The following is a 20,166-nucleotide window of genomic DNA, read 5'->3' as shown; positions in this document are numbered from 1 at the left end:
TCCCAAGTTCAGCAGACTACTGTTGGCTAAACTGCCAGTGAATGCTATAACTCAATTACTGTATAAGGCTGAGTCCAAAGGGGCAAAGCTCAGTAATACTACAGCAGGATCCGCAGTGAGGACATGAAACAATAGCCCCACTTCAGTGCTCACCAGGGCTAAATATTACTCTAGGATGTGTTTATTTTCATTATATCCAGATCCAGTGCCTTGCAAAAGTATCCAGACACTTTCTATGATTTCTATCATTTGTGAAATGACAAAATACCGCATTTGCATTTTTTTAAACTTAATATCTTTGCTCAAATTCAGAATGTTCCAACTAAAGACATTTAAGGTAAAGATAAGTTACAGTTAGTGTCGGAAACAACTGAAGAAAAAAAAACTGAAGTACTGTGTATGTGGATATGCAGATGCTGTGAGATCCATTAACTCAATATGTGGTGGAAGCACCTTTGGCAGCAATTACAGACGCTTGTCTTTTTGGATTACGTGTCTACATACTTTGCAAATTAGTGATTTTTACATTTTAACATTTGTCATCTAAAATTAAGAAATAAAAGTAATTTGGTATCAGAAGTCAAAATTTGTAGGTACACATTTCTGCTTATAATCCTTATATCCTAAATGTATAATAATAAATGTGCTCATAAAACTGTAATAAAACATTTATATACAGAATTCAGTTGGCAATTTTGCACAAAACTGAGGAGGGTTAGAGACAATAGTGAAAGAAATTAAAAAGAATTCCTAGTAACCACCTAACTCATTTTAAAAATCAGTCTTTATATGGCTTATGCATATCCAACAATAACAAAGAACATGCTAAATGAAATATAATTGATATTACTGAGCTGCTGCTGTTATCCAAATTACAGCTGTACTGCAATGCAGTCCTTCTTGGGCTGCATGGCAAGGTGATTTTTTCACCACTGAAGCTAAAAATAGCTCCCATGGTGCCTGAGTACGTTCTGTTTCTTATTCACAGTGCCGACGGTAGCAAGACTGCACTAGGGATGCGCTACTGAATAAAGATCTTCTGATGTACACACCAACACACGTAACCATGTGAGGGAAATAAGTGATAGGACAGATATGGTCTACTGTATGCATTTCACTTCTGCAGTTTTTTACTACACATCTCACTTTTCCTAGACTGTAACACATCTATAGATTTTAGAATGAAGAGACGCTTCATAAGAAAGAAACTGTGCAAATAAGAATACCATTACACAACAGTGAAAAAGTAAATAACACACACAGTACGTTCTCCATTTTTAATCAATTTTTAAGGCTTTGCTCCTAATCCAGTGTACCAGTTAATGAAAATCTAAAGATGAATGGGTGCCATTTGCTTCAGAATTTCACCATGTATTTAACAGCTTCACTCTTTCTCACCTAGTGAGAAATTCCTGCACTCATTCTTGAGTGCTGATAAATTGAAATATGTGTTTTATTATATCTTCATTTTTCCCTGACACTCTGTGATCGTAAACGGCAGAAGAAGAGAGTGCTTTACATTACCTGATACGTTTCTATAGGTTTGTTTTCCATGTTCAGGTCCCAGACTTTGACAGTGAGGTAATCTCTTGTTAACAAGTAACGTCCGCTGTGACTGAATTTGACATCGGAGATTGAGGAAATTATCTCGGAGAAGAAGGACCGGTTACTGGGATCTTCAGGCTCCTCAAAAACTAGAGAGGACAAAAGAAGACGAAAGAGAGAAAAAAAGACGTGTGTTAATGCCACAGAGTGATAAACGTGTTTTTAGGGCAGTCGTTTGGGGGTCTACTTTGACTGTAAAGATGATATAATGGCCAGTATTTTGTCAGGTTTGGTGTGTTTTATCTGTTTGTGTGCCTGCCTTCTGACTTCAACCCAGGTCTCCAAGCTACACTAGTGCAACTAGTAGGGCAGGTGCCAATCAGCAACAATTGATCGACACACTGTTGGCCCAGATGGAACTCAGTTACTATACAGTAGTGATGCATTAGTCTCTATGGGGTTACTGAGCAGGCTGGGACAATCCTGGACAAAGGAGAAAGGAAAAAGGGGACAAAGTACTGTAACACCTGGTCTACTGTACCCATTAGTGAGGTCATTCAAGTCTTGGAGGTCTGGCCAGAAAGAGGGGTACAAAATCTTTTGCCAGTGGCAGAGGTGGGTAAACACAACACCGAGGACAAGACACAGAAGGACTCAGAGATGAAGAGGAACTCAACAGAGGGACATCTTGGATATACAGTACTGTAGCTATCGTTTAGGAAGCCTTTTCTGGTCTACAGAGATGTGCATGGAATACTGACATACAGAAGACATGATGGATGGATTAATACCCTCATTCATTTATTCCTTTTTTTAATTGTATAATGTTAGCATGCCCAAAGGGGTTGGGCAGCCAGTTGACCGTAGACCCCTAGAGGTTTTTTTTCCTCCTTACTAAGGAGTTTTTGGTTCTCCTCCTCCGTTGTCTTCTGGTATTTTCTGTTCTGTATTCACAACATGTATGATCACTTGCCTTGTTAAGTGCCTTGGGGCAACCTTGTTGTGAAAGGTGCTATATAAAAATAAATTGAATTGAATTGAACAGAGAGCACCAGGGAAAAACTCAGACATCATCTTGTTCCCCTTCCCAAGTATTTGCTGAGGAGAAATAGGTTGGGGGGTGTAACAGATCCCCCTTGGATGGTAGCCAAGTGTGAGGAAACTTTTCTCTCTCTCTATAGACAAGGCTGTCCATCACATCACTCAGTCCCCTCTGGGACTGTGCTGTTACCTGCCCCTTCAGGGGCTGGATGACATCCCAGTGCCCCACCGCGAGAAGCGGCGTGTCCCCGTCCTCATGATAGTGAGAATGTTATCTGTCCGGCATCTCACCGCGAGACCCGGCTTGGTTTAGCTTCCCGTGAGCTGAGCTTCAGGAGCCTCCCCGGAAGACTCTGTTACTAGCTGCTCCACCAGGCAGTGAGTCAACTTGGACTGATTTCTCCCCTGACCTTATACAAGGAGTCTGTTCTCACATACTCTCATGCATGTTATCCTACCACATCCCTGTATGGATCTGGAATGTCTCACCAGTGCCCTCTGGTGGAATAACCCCTTAACTGGCACTCCTGATCCAGTTGCCCTCTTACTGGGGAGCACAACGAACGGTTTGGGACAGACAGAACTGATCGGGAGGCTACAAATAATTAAATAATTGAATTTGGTCTCTTTCTTTGCTGTGGTGGAAAGAGACCTGCCAGGATCCCGGGACTCAGTTGATTCAGGAGAATGCTGCTGGATTTCTCTTTTTTGGGACATTTGTTTTTGGTTACTGTGGACTGCAAACCTGATGTGTTTTTGAGTTGATACTCTTCTGCTCTTGTGTTCATTTTATGGTAAGATACTGATAAAATGCAATTTCTTGAGTAACAAAAAGGACTGCTGGTTCTAGAAGAAATATCTGATGCATGGATAAAGGAATCAGGGTCCTACCACCACTAAAGGGGAACCGCAGTCTCAATTCCTGAGACTAGTTTTTTAAATCATGGCAACATAATAAATTAATTGATGGTATCAAAAATTTTCACAAACCCTGAATCAAGCACAAAACCATAAACGTTGTGAAAGTACCGTATGGTCACCATGTTATCGCAAACTGCCGATCTCACCACGGGTGAAAGTGAGACTTTGCGAGACTTAAACTTGCCCTTCCTGCTCACTAGTCATTGTAATGACTAATGCAATGTGATGTACTGTATGGGCGAAAAACTACAGGTCGTGCAAGCAGACATTTCACCGCAGAAATGTTCCAACGTGACCTGCTAGCCAAGTTAATGAATAGTATTTGTAGGCAAAACCGTCTCGAAGCAGAGAGCAATTTTCCATGGGATTTAAAGTGATGGATTTACAAGCCTAATTGTTTGCAATGTAATAGGGCTGCATCACGTCACTGGAAGTTTTGTTGCCTCGTTCTGAATCACAGACAATGACAGCAATATGGTGCTGAGTAAGCCTGGAAATTGGTTATTTTGTGATTTGTAAGTTGGAACTTTTACATGTTACTGTGCACATTTTACTTTCGTTGTGGTTTGAAAGGCACTCATTAATGCCAATTCTTTCTTACCTTGCAATATAAAAACAGCATTGCAGTTCCAATTTAAAATTGCTTTGTGGCAAAGGTGACTTCGGTTCCTGCGTACTGGGTCACATATCGGTTATATTAAAATCTTTCACAGACTGTGAAGTGATTTGTTTGTGTATTAAAGGCATGAAGGTCTATTGTTATTAAAATGACTAGTTAAGACCACTGCAGCTGGTTTCATGAAAGGATCATATTGCAAATGAAAAAATATTGTTACATTGGCTACATGGGTGTCTTTGTAGAACAGGGAAAAAAGAAGCTCACCTTAAGTTTAAAAAAACAAATGGAAAAGGCATACCGTATGGTCTCTATTGAAGGTCATGTTACTGACTTGCGGCACTGATTTAAATAACAGGAGCTGCCAAAGCAATGACATTGTAAGAATACCTTACTGGTCAAGTGTGTGTTTTAGAGAAAAGAAAGTCATTAGCATGGCCAACACTACAGCAGCACAGTTGTTAAATCTTGTACATCTGATTTTCACTTAGTCTGTGAAACTGTTCATAGTATAAAGCCGCAATTATGCCTTATCAAAGCTAAATTAGATTTCACATTTGTGGCCTCCCTAAATAACTGTTTATTTTTAATGAGGAAACATAGGGGTCTCATTAAAGGGTCGATCATGTGTCACATCTGTGTGATTGTATTTTGCCAAGTTTTCCATACTTACATTATTTACTTATTTATTTTTGGTCCACAATTAGATCATGGTGCCAGTTGGACCTACATTTACATTGGTTGCCTGGCTACCATACATACTTTCTAAGAAGCCAAAATATATATATATACTGACTTTCTCTTTATAAGATCTATTTGTTTTTTTGGTCAAATCAGTGAAGATCATCCTTAATCAAAGCAATTAAAAGTTTTATGCCATTAGTGTGTTTTTCTTTGATTTCTATTACTTAATTAATTCTAGAATTTTAATGCTGTGGTTCTTAGGGAATGTTATTATGATGTTACTAACTAATAATGACAATTCTATGAACAATGAACAGTACCTACTGTATGCAATGTAAATGTCAAAATAAACATTGTAGCCACTTGGATTTCCGATCTCGTTTTTACCTTTGAAAAAATGATTTATCATTGAGGTTTGTATCTTTGACATTCATTTTTTACTTGCTGAAAACACATGCAGTAACAATGTTCCTGTTTCTTACTTTATATACCTGTACTTTTTTTCTTCAGTAAAGTGCGCACACATTTATTTTGTATTCCTGTGACATTTTGGATAGACATTCAATTTTTGCTTTTAACTTACATGATCATGATTATCTCTTCTTCTTTATATTTCTGATTTATATTGACCTAATCTCACACTCGCCGGTTCTCCTTGCACTGATCAATTATTTGTGCCGTTCACCAGAATAAAAACTATGGATGTTGGCGTCTTTTTCTTTTTTCTTTCCTATAATTGAGCCCACTTGTGTTTTTGAACCTTAATCTCAAAGTTTAATGCTTTACGTGTTTTCTCCATTTTGCTGTAGCCTGTGTTAGGATTTTTCCAATATCAGATTTTAAGTCTTCTGGCCCTTCAATGCTACATAAAACAGTTTACTGTCGTGACACACATAAAATATTTTACCATGTCAAAATAAATGTTGATGTTATTTTATGTGTTTAAAATCAAAAGCCAGTTTTAAATAATAAAATTCATACATTAAAAAATAAAAAATCCTTTAAAGCTGTGATACTAGGACTAAAAATAGGCCAAGAACTTTCTCAAAGATCTGCTAGTGCTACAACTGACAGCTGCCAAAAGCATCAATGTGAGAAAAATAAGAAATCGCCCAGTTTCTTTCCATCTGCAATACACAGAAGCAAAAGATCAAAGTCTTACTCGTAACATGTCTCAAACCTTCTTGTTTGAAGACATTGAAAAATATTGTTTTCTTTCAACTTCCTTTTCTGCTCTCCCTTGAAAAAGTGCAACTAGGGAACCGTTATCATTACCCATAAACAGTGCCTTCTGAAATCACCAGTGGCCTTTCCAGGTAATCTTATACAGTACATACTGTAACACAGCCTTCTCTAAGATGAAAGATGAAAGTAAAACAATATTTGAATCATCTACAATCAATGTGTTCTCAACCAAGACCTATAATGCTCCAGTACTTTCTGATACCTTGCATTCATATACAGTACTGCATCTTGAAATTTCTATCCACTGATTTCCGCTGTTGTTTTTATGAATATCTCTGCCCATTTGTTTAGTGCAAAAATAACACTATAATAGCAAAAGAGAATGACTGTCCTTAAAATGTAAATGTGGCAGTAAACGTGTTGTTTTAAGCTGACTTCCACTGTCAAATTAGCATGAATGTGAAGAATAGAAAAATAAAAATGAGCCCTAATTCTATTTAGTAAAGCATTTGCTCCTGTTTTCAGTCTTCTCACTGAGGTGAAAAAACAATTGTGCAACAATAAAAACAACTCTTAACCAGTCATTATTTCCACATAGTCATAAACTGACTTTTTAAAACTTATTTTTTTTAATGAAAGTTTAACTGCTGTGCCTCACAGCCATATGTTGACAGGACATGATTAATGCAACTGCAGGAGAAGACAGCAAAACACAAACATTTTCAGTAGAAGAGTGGCACTTGTTAAGAATAATGATCCTGAGGGTGGATTTTTCAACAGCATACAAACACATTGTTAGAGCCTATATTTGGGAATACATTTGTCTCTCTTCCACCTCTCTGAAATTATGACTTTTCTCAGAATATTTACACTATTTTGGACTGCATTATTCCATAAACTTTACATTACTGCAAATACACTTAAAGAACACTTAGAGAACCATTTGCATGATTGTCTTCTGCTCTTGCTAAGGTTTTGGCTTTGCAATTTTAATAGTTCCATTGTAAAATAGGCAATTGAGGCACTTGCTTTAAAGCCAGTACATAAAAAGGCTATTATTGGTTAAATTACTATTACTCAAAACGTCTACGTAATTTCTTATAACTCATGCAATCATCTCAATCAAATGTCTGTGGAGGAAACACATTAATCAAACAAAAAAACACAACATATAACAGCTACTTATTAAATGTATTGAAAATGATGTTCAAATGGATTATTCTGTCTGCTAAGTATTTTCCCAACAATATAAAAAGGTTACCACAAGGCGTTTGATTTAAAACTGCAAGTATGCTTGAGACACACAAATCAAATACTTTAACTAAAAACAGTCAATTTAAAGATTTAGAATGGTTGTGCCCCATAATCGGTAGAAGTCAATATTAATTAGAATGTGCTGTAGGGGACTCCTGTCACAGTCTTTCAATTTCAAGTGAAAGGTAATCTGTAGAGAATTAAAGGTCACAGTAAAAGATCCACTCTATGTGTGTGGGTCTTCAGAAAATATATGGGTCTCAAAAAAAGGTTTTGATTCTGAAATGTAAAACAGTACAAATGAAAGGAAACAGATTCAGTCTTCTCTACTGGGAGCTGATAAGCACTTGACAAGAATTGATTAGACAAGACCCAATTAAACCTCATGACTTCTGAAAATGATCTTCTTAGGAAATGGTTTATTATCTTAGATGCTCAGACTGATTTCTATGACCTTGTGATACCTTAACTCACTAACACAGGGAATCTAATTTTCTTGACAGTGTGTGTCTGTTTGGACTGCGTTTTTGGCATTAGGCTATTCACTTCACCATCTGGAAATGCTTTGGACTCTTCTAGTTGAGCTCCAGGTCATTGAAATTTTCCTGCAGGCCAACTGAACTACTGTATATAGTATAATCCAAAACCTCAGGCAACATTAAACCATAAACTTCAAACATTTTTGCTCTGCAATCAAATGAAATGAAGAACCAGTCTATAATCTTTTAAAATAAATTAAATTAGCCAATGTGTATATGGACTCATGAAATTGTTTGAAAATGGGTGAAGAACTAAACTGAGAAGGGGGCCTTGGCTAAAATATCAAATCATGTTCTATGCACTAATATCATTTTGCATTTTCCAAAGGAACATTAGTTCTGTTAGCCAAAGTTTTTTTTAATTGACTGACGAACCATTTGTAGGAGGGATCAAGTATTTCTGCATGGGCAATTATTGATGCAAAATATAATGAAAAATAAAATGTAACTCTATATAAGAATAGAAAGATATCCACATTCTAATGCTCTCTGCCTAAACATGTGAATATATAATTTCCCCTCCATTAATTTAAATGGTAATGACACAGCAGAACGGAATAAAAATCAATGATCAACCACATGGCACATTAAAACCCAACACGTTCTTTCCTAAATGCCAAATGATCCAGAGAGAGACATTCCAGTAAAATTTTTGACACTGCCTTGATGACCTTCCATAAAGAGGAGGCCAATTACCAATTTCATTTCCCTACTCTTCTCTCCAATAATACTTCATCTACATTTAACCAAAAGGCTTGAGCTCCTAATGGTTAATGAGCCCCTGCTTGCTACCATTGTACTGCTCTGTACAAAGAGACAGGTGGAGACCCTTCATGCTTTAATCAGCACTTCTATGCAGCTAATCGACATGAGACTTCTTTATGCCTTCATATTCCTCTTCATTTTTTGGAGGCTATGCTTTCAGCAAATTTAAAATATTTCACAATCAAATTCTACTGTAATTATGCTTGTGTCATGCTGAGGACGAAAGTTATTTGTGAGAACATGTGAGTGATTATAGAAATGAAGTTAACCTTATTCACATTCCCAATCTCGACCGTGTAGTACTGAGTACATGTAATATGAATACTCTAATACTATTCCTTTAAGGTTAAAAGCTGTCTGCACACTGCTGTATGGTGTTTTTTTCTAGAGACCTGAAGAAATGAATGAGATTTTCTATGAAAATCACGAGCTGGCTCAAAACACTTTATTGCTGAAATGAATTTCAAATGCACTATGTGGTAAGGAATGCTGATGAAGGCTGAAAGAATCCCAGACACAAAACAAACTCCACAACCTAAATTCTTAAGGATGCAAGCAGAACCTAAAAACAGAATGAACAATGAATCAGCTTTGAAAAAGTGTTGCTCCAATTATATCCCGAGATTTGAACTGTCCTTTTAAAATATCATTTTCATTTACTACAGTGTAACAAACACCACAGAGATGCATCTTTTTTCATGAACAAATCAATCAGCCCTGCAGAGGATTTCACGCTGATTGGAAATATAAACCTCTGTCCCACAATGTTTTATGGATTTCTACCCTACTGTTCTTTAGCACATTTCTGTTCCTGAGCGGTGTATTGAAAACAATAATTTTTCGATCCTTATTCAAGGATGTGTCTATTTTTTTTTACATATTCAACCTGACAATTTGTTATAACCAAATGTTATGAATGAAAAGTTTAGCTTTACTTGATAAACATGCTATGCATTTAATACTGTGAACCCCTGCTCTGTAATCTGTTATTTTATACAGTAATCAGTAATGGGCTGTGCAGAATGTCTCCCTTCAGCACCACTGTAGGGGCCCATTCTCCCCAGTTCATATTGGTGATGCAACATTAAATGGCTATTTTCTAACTCATAGATCTGGAAAATGGAGTTTAATCAATGACTACATGGACCTATTACACCTTCCGGCACCAAATGTCACTCTCTTATCTAGGGATCTTCTATTTATCGGTGTCTGAACTGGCCAGTTGGCAGATGTGCCTTATGGGATTTGAGATAGCTCTTGGTCATTTATTTTATATTCAGAAAGCTTAATGGAAATCATTAAGACCAGATCATGGACTACCTACACTGCGTAAGAAAATAAATGACCCATTTAAGGTAAATACCTTTAACTGTACAGCCTGCTTTCTTCCTGATGGAAGTGTTGAATAAGAAAAAAACGTCCTTCTTTTTGGTATTGCTTTCATCCATATTCTATAGTCAGCGTGGTGTGAATCTGGCATAAACTCTGTTCATTGAAATAACTCAGGTCTCGTCCTCAGATTCACTGGTATGGCCGCTACATACAGTATCAGTGTTGTTTTTACCAAGGCGTGAATAACCTTAGAGTCACTCCAAATGACAGAGACAGCCATTTTGCTTTTGCTTTGAAGACAACCAGTTTAATCTGAATTCAGCCAATGAAGCAACAACACCGTTTCAGCGCCTAGTCTCAGGGCATGCAGGGTACCCCGTAAAAGCTGGCCACTCACGTTTGGAGTGCTTGTCACAAAGAGCAGAGGCCCTCATGTCACACAGGCGAAGCGTTCCCTTGCTGCTGCTGTAGACGAAGAGGTTGCAGTGGTAAGGATGGAACTCTGCAGCCGTGATCACCTCCGTCAGCTCCTCCATGTTGGCAGGCTTGATGTCAACAATATCTGAGAGGGACGGTCACTCAGGAAAACATGCAGGAGAAGTTCAAATCACTTCATTTGAAAGGTGTGGGTCATATCCTGAGGACTGGCAAAACTGCGGCCACAACCGTTTGCTACCGTTTACAGGCGTGGGATATAAAAACTTTGCACCAAAATTGTTATTGTTTTTGACTGTCGTTATGTACAGTTTGGGCAACACTGGATGAACAGTTAACAGTATGAAAAACTCCAAGGCCATTTAATTCTGTGAGCTGACAGCTGGTTAATTGTTAATGTGAGACATTGATTATTTCCAAAGGCCCCAGATAAAGCTCTTAGCTTGCTACTGTTTATAGCCGAGGTATGCAAAAATGTAGACATCATATCTTCTTCAGTAGCAAATTGTTCAGCTAACTAACAAATTAGAAGATACATACTGTATGCACCTTCTGATTGCCTAATATGTGCATTCAAAAGGATTATTAATTATTAGGATTAATGCTGGCATGAGCACTGTTGTTTACAAAATTAACTGTAATTCATGCTGTGAACTCTAACATAATTATTATGGCCATTACCCTCTGGGTACTAATCTACAGTGTTTCAGAAAATAATTATTGAAAGAAACAAATGAGTAGCAACTGGAGGTTCTTTCTAGAGCTGTGAAAAACCACAGTATTTGTAATGTGAAGCAAATGTGGTAGACACGCATTCATTAAAATGTACATATATTACATACAGTACTTAACAATAAGCTATAAATAGACCAAATAAAATTCTATTCCTGATACACAACAGTAAAAATCATTCTCCTCATTTTGTTACTGTGTTGAATGTACAGTGCATTACACAACAATGTAAAGATGTCAAATGAGGATATTTGAACCTGAAGAACCACAGTTGAAAATTCAAGACTATAATAATTTCCAAAGTCAACACTTCATCAAATTATTTGTATTAACATTTTTGAATTATTGATGAAAGAAGTGGAATGTATACAGTGTAAAGGTAATTTGTTTTGAAACTAAGAGCAGTATTTCAATCCAAGAAATGGTCAAGTACCCCTTAAGACACAATGTACAATTAAGTGGCGTGCAAAAGCTGTACAGACCATTTTGTAATATCTTCAGATGTATATTTTTGGCATCTTGTAACCCAAAATCTTTGCAGCACAAAACGTCAGGTTTCCCTAGAGTCTGCAACAGATAAAAGTGTAAGTACCAATGATCTATCCATACCACCCATGTCAGAAGGATTAAATGGTTTACATTAATTACAAACTGAAAGATGATGGCAGTACCCATCTCTCCCAAGCCCTGCGTTTGACCTCGAAACACCAGCATCCTTTCAAAGACCTGTGGGCTGATTGAATACACTCACGTGGTACTCTGGATCATTTCCCGCTATGATCGGCTTCAGTGAGCTAAAATGTTATTAAACTGACACACTACTTATATCTTCTGGCAGACAGAGTTCATACAGAGCCCCGGGTTTCCTGCTATGTACAAACCGGAAGGAAAAATCAGTGGCCCGTATAGCCAAGCCTAAAAACACAACTTCTCTGATCAATACAACTCGCTAATTAAATGTTAATATTAAAACATCACAGGGGGCCACATAATCCTGTAGTTATTTTACTGAAGTAACCCCATCGCCTTTCAGAGCTGACTGCGAAAGTAAACGCAGGGTGAAGTTAAATGGAGGTGAATATTCCAAAATGTTCAGAAGATCCTTTAAATGAGGAATCAGAGAGACTTCACGGAAAAGAGAAAGCAGGACAGAGAACGGAGAAAAACCTGCCAGGTGATCTGCTGTGCTCACCTTCACACGCAAAGGACTGGCTTCTCCTAAGAATGCATTTTTCAGCACTTCTGAAAAGGGAAAATCTACCCATCTACCAATTTTCTAACTACTTTATTTCATTTAGGGTTGCTGGGAAGCCAGACCCTGTCGTGGCAAACAACGGGTACAAGGCGGGATATACACTGGATGGGACATTAGTCCATCACAGCACACACACTCACATCAGAGGCAATTTTCCCAGAGGCCAATAACCTGCCAGTATGTCTTTTCCTCCTAAAGGCATGGGAAGAAACCCAAGTGAACACAGGGAGAAACTACACGCTCCATGCAGACAGCACCCCAGGTCCAGAGCCCCAGCACTATGAGACAACAATTCTAACCACTGTGCATTCTGCCGCCAGAGAAGGGAACATCAAACACGAAAAAAAAAACAACACATACTATATTAAGACAGAGAGAGCAGCTTGCCTTTAGCAAAAATTACATTTTTCTTCATAACTAGCATCTTCTATCATGAATAGGTGCCAATCATTTTATTGTTAACATCTGATAAACTACTCTGCCTTAGGTAGATTTAACATTTGGCAAGTTGCTAAATTCTATTCAGAGTTTGTATCTGAATAATCTTGCTCTGTAAAGGAATAATTAGTGAGATTCTATTCTGAGGTTTACATTCCTCAAAAATCAAACAAAAGAAACCTCAATCAACCAAAAAAATGACTTGAGATAACACAATAGGATGATTCAGAATCAAGCTGAATAAAATAACGTTTGTCATAAGTACTGCTGGAAAAAAAATGCTATAACGTTAATTATTTAAACTCTTACATCAATATTTCACTATAATGGCCGTCAAAAAGCAGACTGAGGGGAAGATGCCATTATGTATACTGAAAGAAGCCTTTTGCATTTCGCATCAACAATTGTCTTCAACCTTTTATTTTCATCCCAGCAACCGAGTCTTCTGCCTTGAAATACTCAGAATTGTAATTAGGTAATGTCATTTTGTTATTTCTTTATAATTAGCAAAACCCTGCTTGTCTTAAGCATACAGGATTAGATACAAAGATAAACTACTGAAAGGTTTGGCACCAGTAGAACCACTAGTAGAATTTCTCACAGAAAAAATGATTCTTCCAATTAATTAAATAATCTGTCCCTAAGGCATCGGTCTAATTATAGATTTCACACAGATGCCCAGAGGCAAACACAAGCTAAAGCAGTCTTGTGAGGGTCAGAGTGAATCTCTGCCAAAGAGTATGTGAACTGTCTGTGAAAGGGTCTTGGATACAGTACTTAAATCATTATCAATTCAAAAACATGAAAACTACATTCTCTGTGAATGTCTAAATACAGTGCTTACAATGGTGCTTTGATCTTAATTCAGAATTGACAGAAAAATGGTTAAATCAAGAAAACATTATACTTGATTTATAAAGGATTACTTTTTCTGTTTTACCTTTTCCACAGTATTACAGAATACCGTACTTCCAAATTCTGTTGCTAACAGCTAATTGATCTGAGGTTACATTTAGCTGTTTCTCAAAGAATCCCAGGGAACTTGCTTCTGGGCTGTTTCAGACACCCACAGCCAAACTAAAAAGGACTACTCATTCAGAGTGCACTCTGAGGTCTGAGCTATAGTATGTCTGGAAATGACTGTGAATTGTATTCAAGAAAATCTGCAACTTGACAAGTGCCTATGAGATGACATTTAGGTCATTAGGAGTAGTGTAACACCTCCAATCACAGTTTACTCTGATATGGGTGTTCTGGGACTTTCAAACAGAAACACATCTCTCCTACAGTGAACATTTCTGAGGAAAGCAATCACTGCCCTCACCCCTGTTTTCACTGGTATCAAGATCACGATGATGAAGCCATCTTAACAGCTGGGGATTGCAAACTGGATGGTACAAAAATTAATACTAAGAATTTCCAATAAAAACAACTACAAAAGCAACAGTTCAAGGAAAATACTATATCTGCCCATGTATTTTCTGCTTTTAGAGAATACTGTGGAATCAAGAGGCTTAAATTAGAGGTGCTTAGAACAGACATGAGATCCGTAAGGGTGAATCTCCATAACAAAAGAGAGAAAGGACAATTCCATATAGTGTGGTTTCTCAACCAATAGAAGTTAAAGTTCACTGTAGGGTGTATGATTCATGATTTTTCTTGCCACCTTAATTCAACAGGATAACAATAATCTCAGCTCTTCAATCCAGCCATTTTCTGACCTCTTAATTCAATACAGGGTTGCAGGATAGCCAGACCTTATCCTGGCCAGCAACAGGCGCAAGGCAGGACACACCCTGGACCCCAGTCCATCACTGCACAGACAGACACAAACATGCTCATACCAGGGCCAATTTAGTCAGAAATAAGCTACCAGTATATCTTTGGAGTGTGGGAGGAAACCAGAGCACCTGGTGTAAAGCCATGCAAACAGGAGAACATATCCAAACTCCACACAGATAGAAACCCAAGGCTGGAATTAACCCAAGGCAGCAACGCACTGCACCACCACTGTGCCACCCTTCTGAAACTTCTAATATTCATCTAATATTGAAATACTGTATACAGTATTATGGAACAAGAAACCGATCCAAACTGATAATGTACAAGTCAAAAGGGAATTAAACTGTAATTCTGCTCAAATGAAAGCAGCCTGCAGTTTTGTTTTAATATGTCACTTGAGATTGAAACTTCTACTTAGATTTACAAAAATGCAAGGTGCACTATTTCAATCTTAAAGCAAGCACATTTCTTGTTTCATAAGTTACTGTCTAAAGACAACATTTTAAAAATAACAACCAGGGTTACAATCTTTAAAATAGTAATGCTAATTTTCTTTTGTTTACAAAAAGAAATAGAAAGGTAACCACATCAATTCCAAATTGGTCAAAACCGAAATCTTTTTAAACGACCCCTTATATAGTATATACACAGTGAACACACGAAAATCTTGAATTACTATTAAAAGGTAGCATTACTTATCTGAGAGAAAACATTAGCATATAATTTACAATCTGATAACTGAACCCAGAATTGCCTGTATACTTACAGTAGCTATATTTACAGTACTACAATATAGCTACTGTATACTGTATATTATGTTTTGGCCTGCTTTCCAAATATATACTGAAATTATAAATAGAAAATATCAGCTGCTTCCTGGGTACAGGTACTGTGTTTAACTGACTATTATCTTTGTAATGAATTGTTGCAGGTCCTTAAAATGGGGCACAAAAAGATAAACTTTTCAGACTTGTTTTTCTACCAGTGAGTAGCATTGGCCAAATTCATTAATGAGTGAGCTTCATCGGCTTTGGCTAGGAAGTGAGTCTATTGCAATTATCACCTAGAGGCTTGACACCTCTCTGCACAGGGCCTCTGATTTCCATTGGGATTTCTGCTTCCATGGTAATAACCCAGGATACTTCCAATCTCTTTACACTGCATTAAGATATTCAAATTCCACCCCTCGCCATCCTCTCTCAAGATCAGACAGAAATAAGCACAGAATTTCATACACTATTTATCATCTTGTTCCAATTCTTTCTTGGGTTAAGAGATAATTGAGAAGGAGCAGTAGTCTGGGTTTTAACAACATATGGTCGTATATGACAGGTCACACAGTCAACCGCAGGGTATTTTCCTTCAATAGATTGCCGACATTGATTAATCCTCACTCTGAGACTACGTTTCAGCAGGAGCAGCAGAGTTCAAAACAATATGCGACCATCTTAGCCACCAACTCCAAGCAAGACAACAGAACACTGCCCGAATTTCTGTTCAACTTGATTCACCAGGGTGCGAACAGTAATGTCAGGAAGCTGCCACTGGAATGGCCTTTTCTCTGCAATGAAGTACTTGACAGGCTAAGGTGTGCCCCATTTCTACACCCACCACAAAGCTTAAACGCACAGGCATTGAGTATCATTTCAGTTAATAATTCAAAAAGCTAATGGCAAAAACAAATAAGTAAATACTGCTTGATAATAACCAGAAGAATCCTAACATTTATTTACTTTTCTGAACACTCCACTCAAAGAGCTTTTACAGGTAATGGGGACTTCCCTTCATCATCACTATCGTGTAGCCCCACCTGGATGATGCGACGGCAGCCACAGTGCTCCAGTACGCTCACCACACACCAGCTATCAGTAAGGAGGTGAAGAGAGCCAATTCATAGATGGGGATTATTAGGAGGCCATGATCAGTAAAGGCCAGGGGGGGAATTTACCCATGACACCGGGGGTAATACCCTTACTCTTTTTGAGAAATTCTCTGGGACTTTTAATAACAATGGAGAATCAGGACCTTGGTTTTATGTCTCATCTGAAGGGTGGCAAGATATAATAGGGCATTAAGACCCACACAGAGTCCAGGGTGAGGGCTCCCTACTGGCTCAACTAACACTAACACTCACTTGTTATTAAAATGGCACAATTGCAAATTACAGCAATTGCAAATCGTGTATACATGCATTCAGCAGTTGATAGCTTAAGGTTGTTTTTGTAAAACTGAAAAGAACTCCTGAAAGACCCTTTTCAGGTCTTCAAACCGGTATCCTTCTTTTTATGAACAGAAGAATTAAAGTCAAACAGCTTCTTTTAATCTGATAGTAGCCTTTAATAACTCAATGTTTAGGGAAAAATTAACAGTCTGCCTTTGGCTGATCTGTACTGCATCAACACCTACTAATATGCAGGATGACACAGGAACTACTGTAATTAGGTCATATTTTGTGGTTTTAATACTGGAAAAGCTATCAAAACACATTTAACTTCTTTCTTAAACACTTCTTCATGAGGAAATGTGACAATTATAAATGGCATACTTATTTTTCTTCATGATAACTTGTCAGAATATTTTATGAATATCCTGAAAATCTACAGGGATATATTAGCTTAAGTATTATCTTTAAGTCAAATTTTCATTAAAAATAGTGTACTACTCCTGAACAATTGCTGGAGACCTTCCAATTCATCATTAGTCTCTCTCCAGTCACCTTGCACCCTATCTGGAGATAGGAGACCTGAATTATTTTCCTAGGCTTACAGTTATATCGGCTTCATAAATTATAGGATGACAATTAATGGCTACACTCCTTTAGAATTAACCAAGAAATCCCATAAACTGTATAGGACAAATGAATGTCCTGAAGACCCTTAAGAAGGTAGATTTTCAAGATGTTTTCATGACAAAGATACATATTGTGTTCTCAAAGACGGTTTTCCGAACTCATACATCAGAAAGACCACCGAAACTAAAATTATTCTGCAGCTAGGATCACACATTCTCCCTTCCCTTAACGATAGATTACTGTTCTTTTAAATTTTCTCCATTCATTGGAAGTTTCATTTCACACCTCTCTGCACCCATTCTGACTTCACACCTCTTGATTGGCCTCTCTTTCTGTCCCCTGCTCCCGCCTCTCACTCCTCCTCCCTCTCAACCTTTGTTCTCCCGCTACTTTACCTTTGCCTACTGCCCTGTCTCTCTCACACCTGAAGAAGGCTCCACGGCCGAAACGTTGTGTTCTCTTTCTTCTTTTTTTCAGCATGGAATAAACCTATTACTTGTTCCTTTGCAGCCTACGCATGCTGACGCAGCTACCCACCCAAAGATACATATTGCCTCAAAACAAAAACGAATTGCCTCTGGTTCCAAGAAATATCTTTCTTCATTTTGATTTAATAATGTCTCTTGCTTCACTGATTTTTACAGATCTCGGTTACCCGAGCAAAAATGAACTACAAGGGAGGGAATGGAGACATAATGAAATTGGGGAAAGGAAAATATAAATCTGATTATTGGAATTCTGACAATAAAGCTTTCTACACATTTTTCGCCCATACATAATGCTTATGTGCATTACTTAATTTCATATTCCCTTCTACTAACCCTCCCTGTTTACAGCTTTTTAGAATAAAACATTAAATCCTAGTATTAATGATAATAAAGTGCATGTGCATGAAAATCTTGAAGCTTTGTGGTATTTTCTGGTTGCCCTGATAACTGGCCTGGTAGCATCAGGTGTTACACTGTAAATAAAGCTTTTCTCCATGACCTACAGTATGTGATTATCTAAGAGACCTGCTGCTGGCATCCCAGTGTGTAAAGAGAGGGATGGCTTGGTCATTTACAGTACTTACCGGGTTTGTGTTAGGAGTCGCTATATGATACTGCAGTTGTAAACTGCACCTAAAAGACCTTTATCTCAAACAATTTAAGTAAAATAGTAACTGGAGGAAAATGGAGGGGGGGTGCTCACAGTTGGCTTCAGCAGAAAAGGTGTTCATGTGAGTGCAGGCTGAACTCTTATGATCCAGGTGTTGCAGGTTCGAGGCTTGGTCGTGTCACTCACCAACTGTGACCAGGTTTCCTCAAAGCGGCAGCTCACAACTGGCTGAGCACCGCATAGGATAGTTTGAGAACAGCTGGCCAGGCCTGTCTTGGCTCTTGGCAAACATAGTGGTGACCCCTGCAGCCCTCTGGGCACTTGCAGATTTGTGATGTACCTCTTCTCCAATCAGAGTCACCAGCACTGAGCTCTACTGCTGTGGAGCATGTATGTTTAAAGATGAGCTGCTTGATGGTGTGAGGGCTGAAAGAGTCTGTCTACACTTCGTCATTCGCCCGTATGTGCAAATAAAACAAACAAATATAGCAATATAACAAAAGCTTACGATATGTGGTGGCACTAGCATGTATAGAACTTCATAACATTCAATATCGTATGGTATTTTGAGTAACATCATAATACAATCTATCGTTCATTTGAAGCCACAAGCAACAAGGTTTTCATGGAAGGCGTATTAAATTGAAACGCTATTTTTTAATATGTCTATTACCCACTAATACCTTATTAGTTGGAAGACAATTAGAATGCAGTGGAGATCCTTTAACCCTGCAGGTGTATTCTATCTATGTTACCATCAAACACTCATTAAACTGTGTGCTGTTCTCCCAGCTGGCCTACTCTCCTAATTGTTACCAGAGGCTACAACTGCTACAACTGTGGATCACAGTCATCTCCCGATGGCTCCAACACAATGCCAAGTGACCCTGAAGATGAAGAGTGACTGATCAGGTGAATGCTGCCATTGTAGCTACTCTAAATATCCAATCTACCTCAAAAAGAGCTAAAAATGTTAAAATGGAAGAACACCTAAGCCTGCACCCCATTACTGATTCTGCATACCCCCAAGGCTGACGTAATCCTATGCATTGAATTTTTAGCGAGGTATCTGTTATTTATGTGAAATGTGCTCTGAACATGCTGCATGAAACCGAAAAATATCTAAGTTGATTAGTGATAGTGTGATCTCTAATTCTGTAATAAAATGCCAAAACATCCTGCTCAGAACATGACATCTTTTCAAATTAAGCCATTTGTTTTTCTACTGTAGGTTGCACAGGCTGCCTCATTACTGTGTGCTCCACTAAGGAGACTGTGGGGTTTGAGCATTTATGCCGTATCTGCCCAGATTTAAAATGCAACCACCAACTGTTTCAAAGAACACCCACCACCTTGTTCTCACACCAATGCTGTCTGATTCAGAATACAGTAGCTAAGACTGATCTCTTTACACTTTGCAGATAGTATAACTGCAATTCTGTGTATTATCACTTCTTATGTCTGGGATTATTCTCATTTGGAAGACCTAATCAGGTTGAAACAAACAAACAAGTGTCATTGCAATTAATCACTCTAAAATCATTCAAAGGATACTGAAGCTCCTGTCTGTGATGGCCAGATGCCACAAATTAATCCTGAGGTCATCAGCAGACATGTAGGTCTCACAATCACTGTTGACGGAGATGGAGTTGACATGGTAGGTGTGAGCATTAGCAAAGATCCTCCGTGGGCTCACCTCTACCATCAGGTCCATGGGTTTCAAAACTGGCACCTGGGAAGGTAAATAAAGACA

At 38.1% G+C, this 20,166-nt stretch overlaps 1 protein-coding gene across 3 annotated transcripts in view; it reads right to left on the bottom strand.

Moving 5' to 3' along the window:
- The window catches only part of LOC102696634 (serine/threonine-protein phosphatase 2A 55 kDa regulatory subunit B gamma isoform), a 163,443-nt gene that overhangs the window by 15,494 nt on the left and 127,783 nt on the right, over positions 1 to 20,166 (bottom strand). For all 3 annotated transcript variants that reach the window (XM_069190224.1, XM_015344887.2, XM_006629607.3), the window contains 3 exons: positions 19,968 to 20,145; positions 10,280 to 10,444; positions 1,525 to 1,694 (listed from right to left, as the gene is read on the bottom strand). In XM_069190224.1, the coding sequence (XP_069046325.1) occupies positions 1,525 to 1,694; positions 10,280 to 10,444; positions 19,968 to 20,145 (513 nt within the window). The remainder of the gene's footprint in view (positions 1 to 1,524; positions 1,695 to 10,279; positions 10,445 to 19,967; positions 20,146 to 20,166) is intronic.

The sequence above is a fragment of the Lepisosteus oculatus genome, chromosome 1, assembly GCF_040954835.1.
Source record: "Lepisosteus oculatus isolate fLepOcu1 chromosome 1, fLepOcu1.hap2, whole genome shotgun sequence".
Taxonomy (NCBI): Eukaryota; Metazoa; Chordata; class Actinopteri; order Semionotiformes; family Lepisosteidae; genus Lepisosteus; species Lepisosteus oculatus.
The sequence above is the reverse complement of the archived record's forward strand: the minus strand, read 5'-3'. Positions and strand labels throughout refer to the sequence as shown.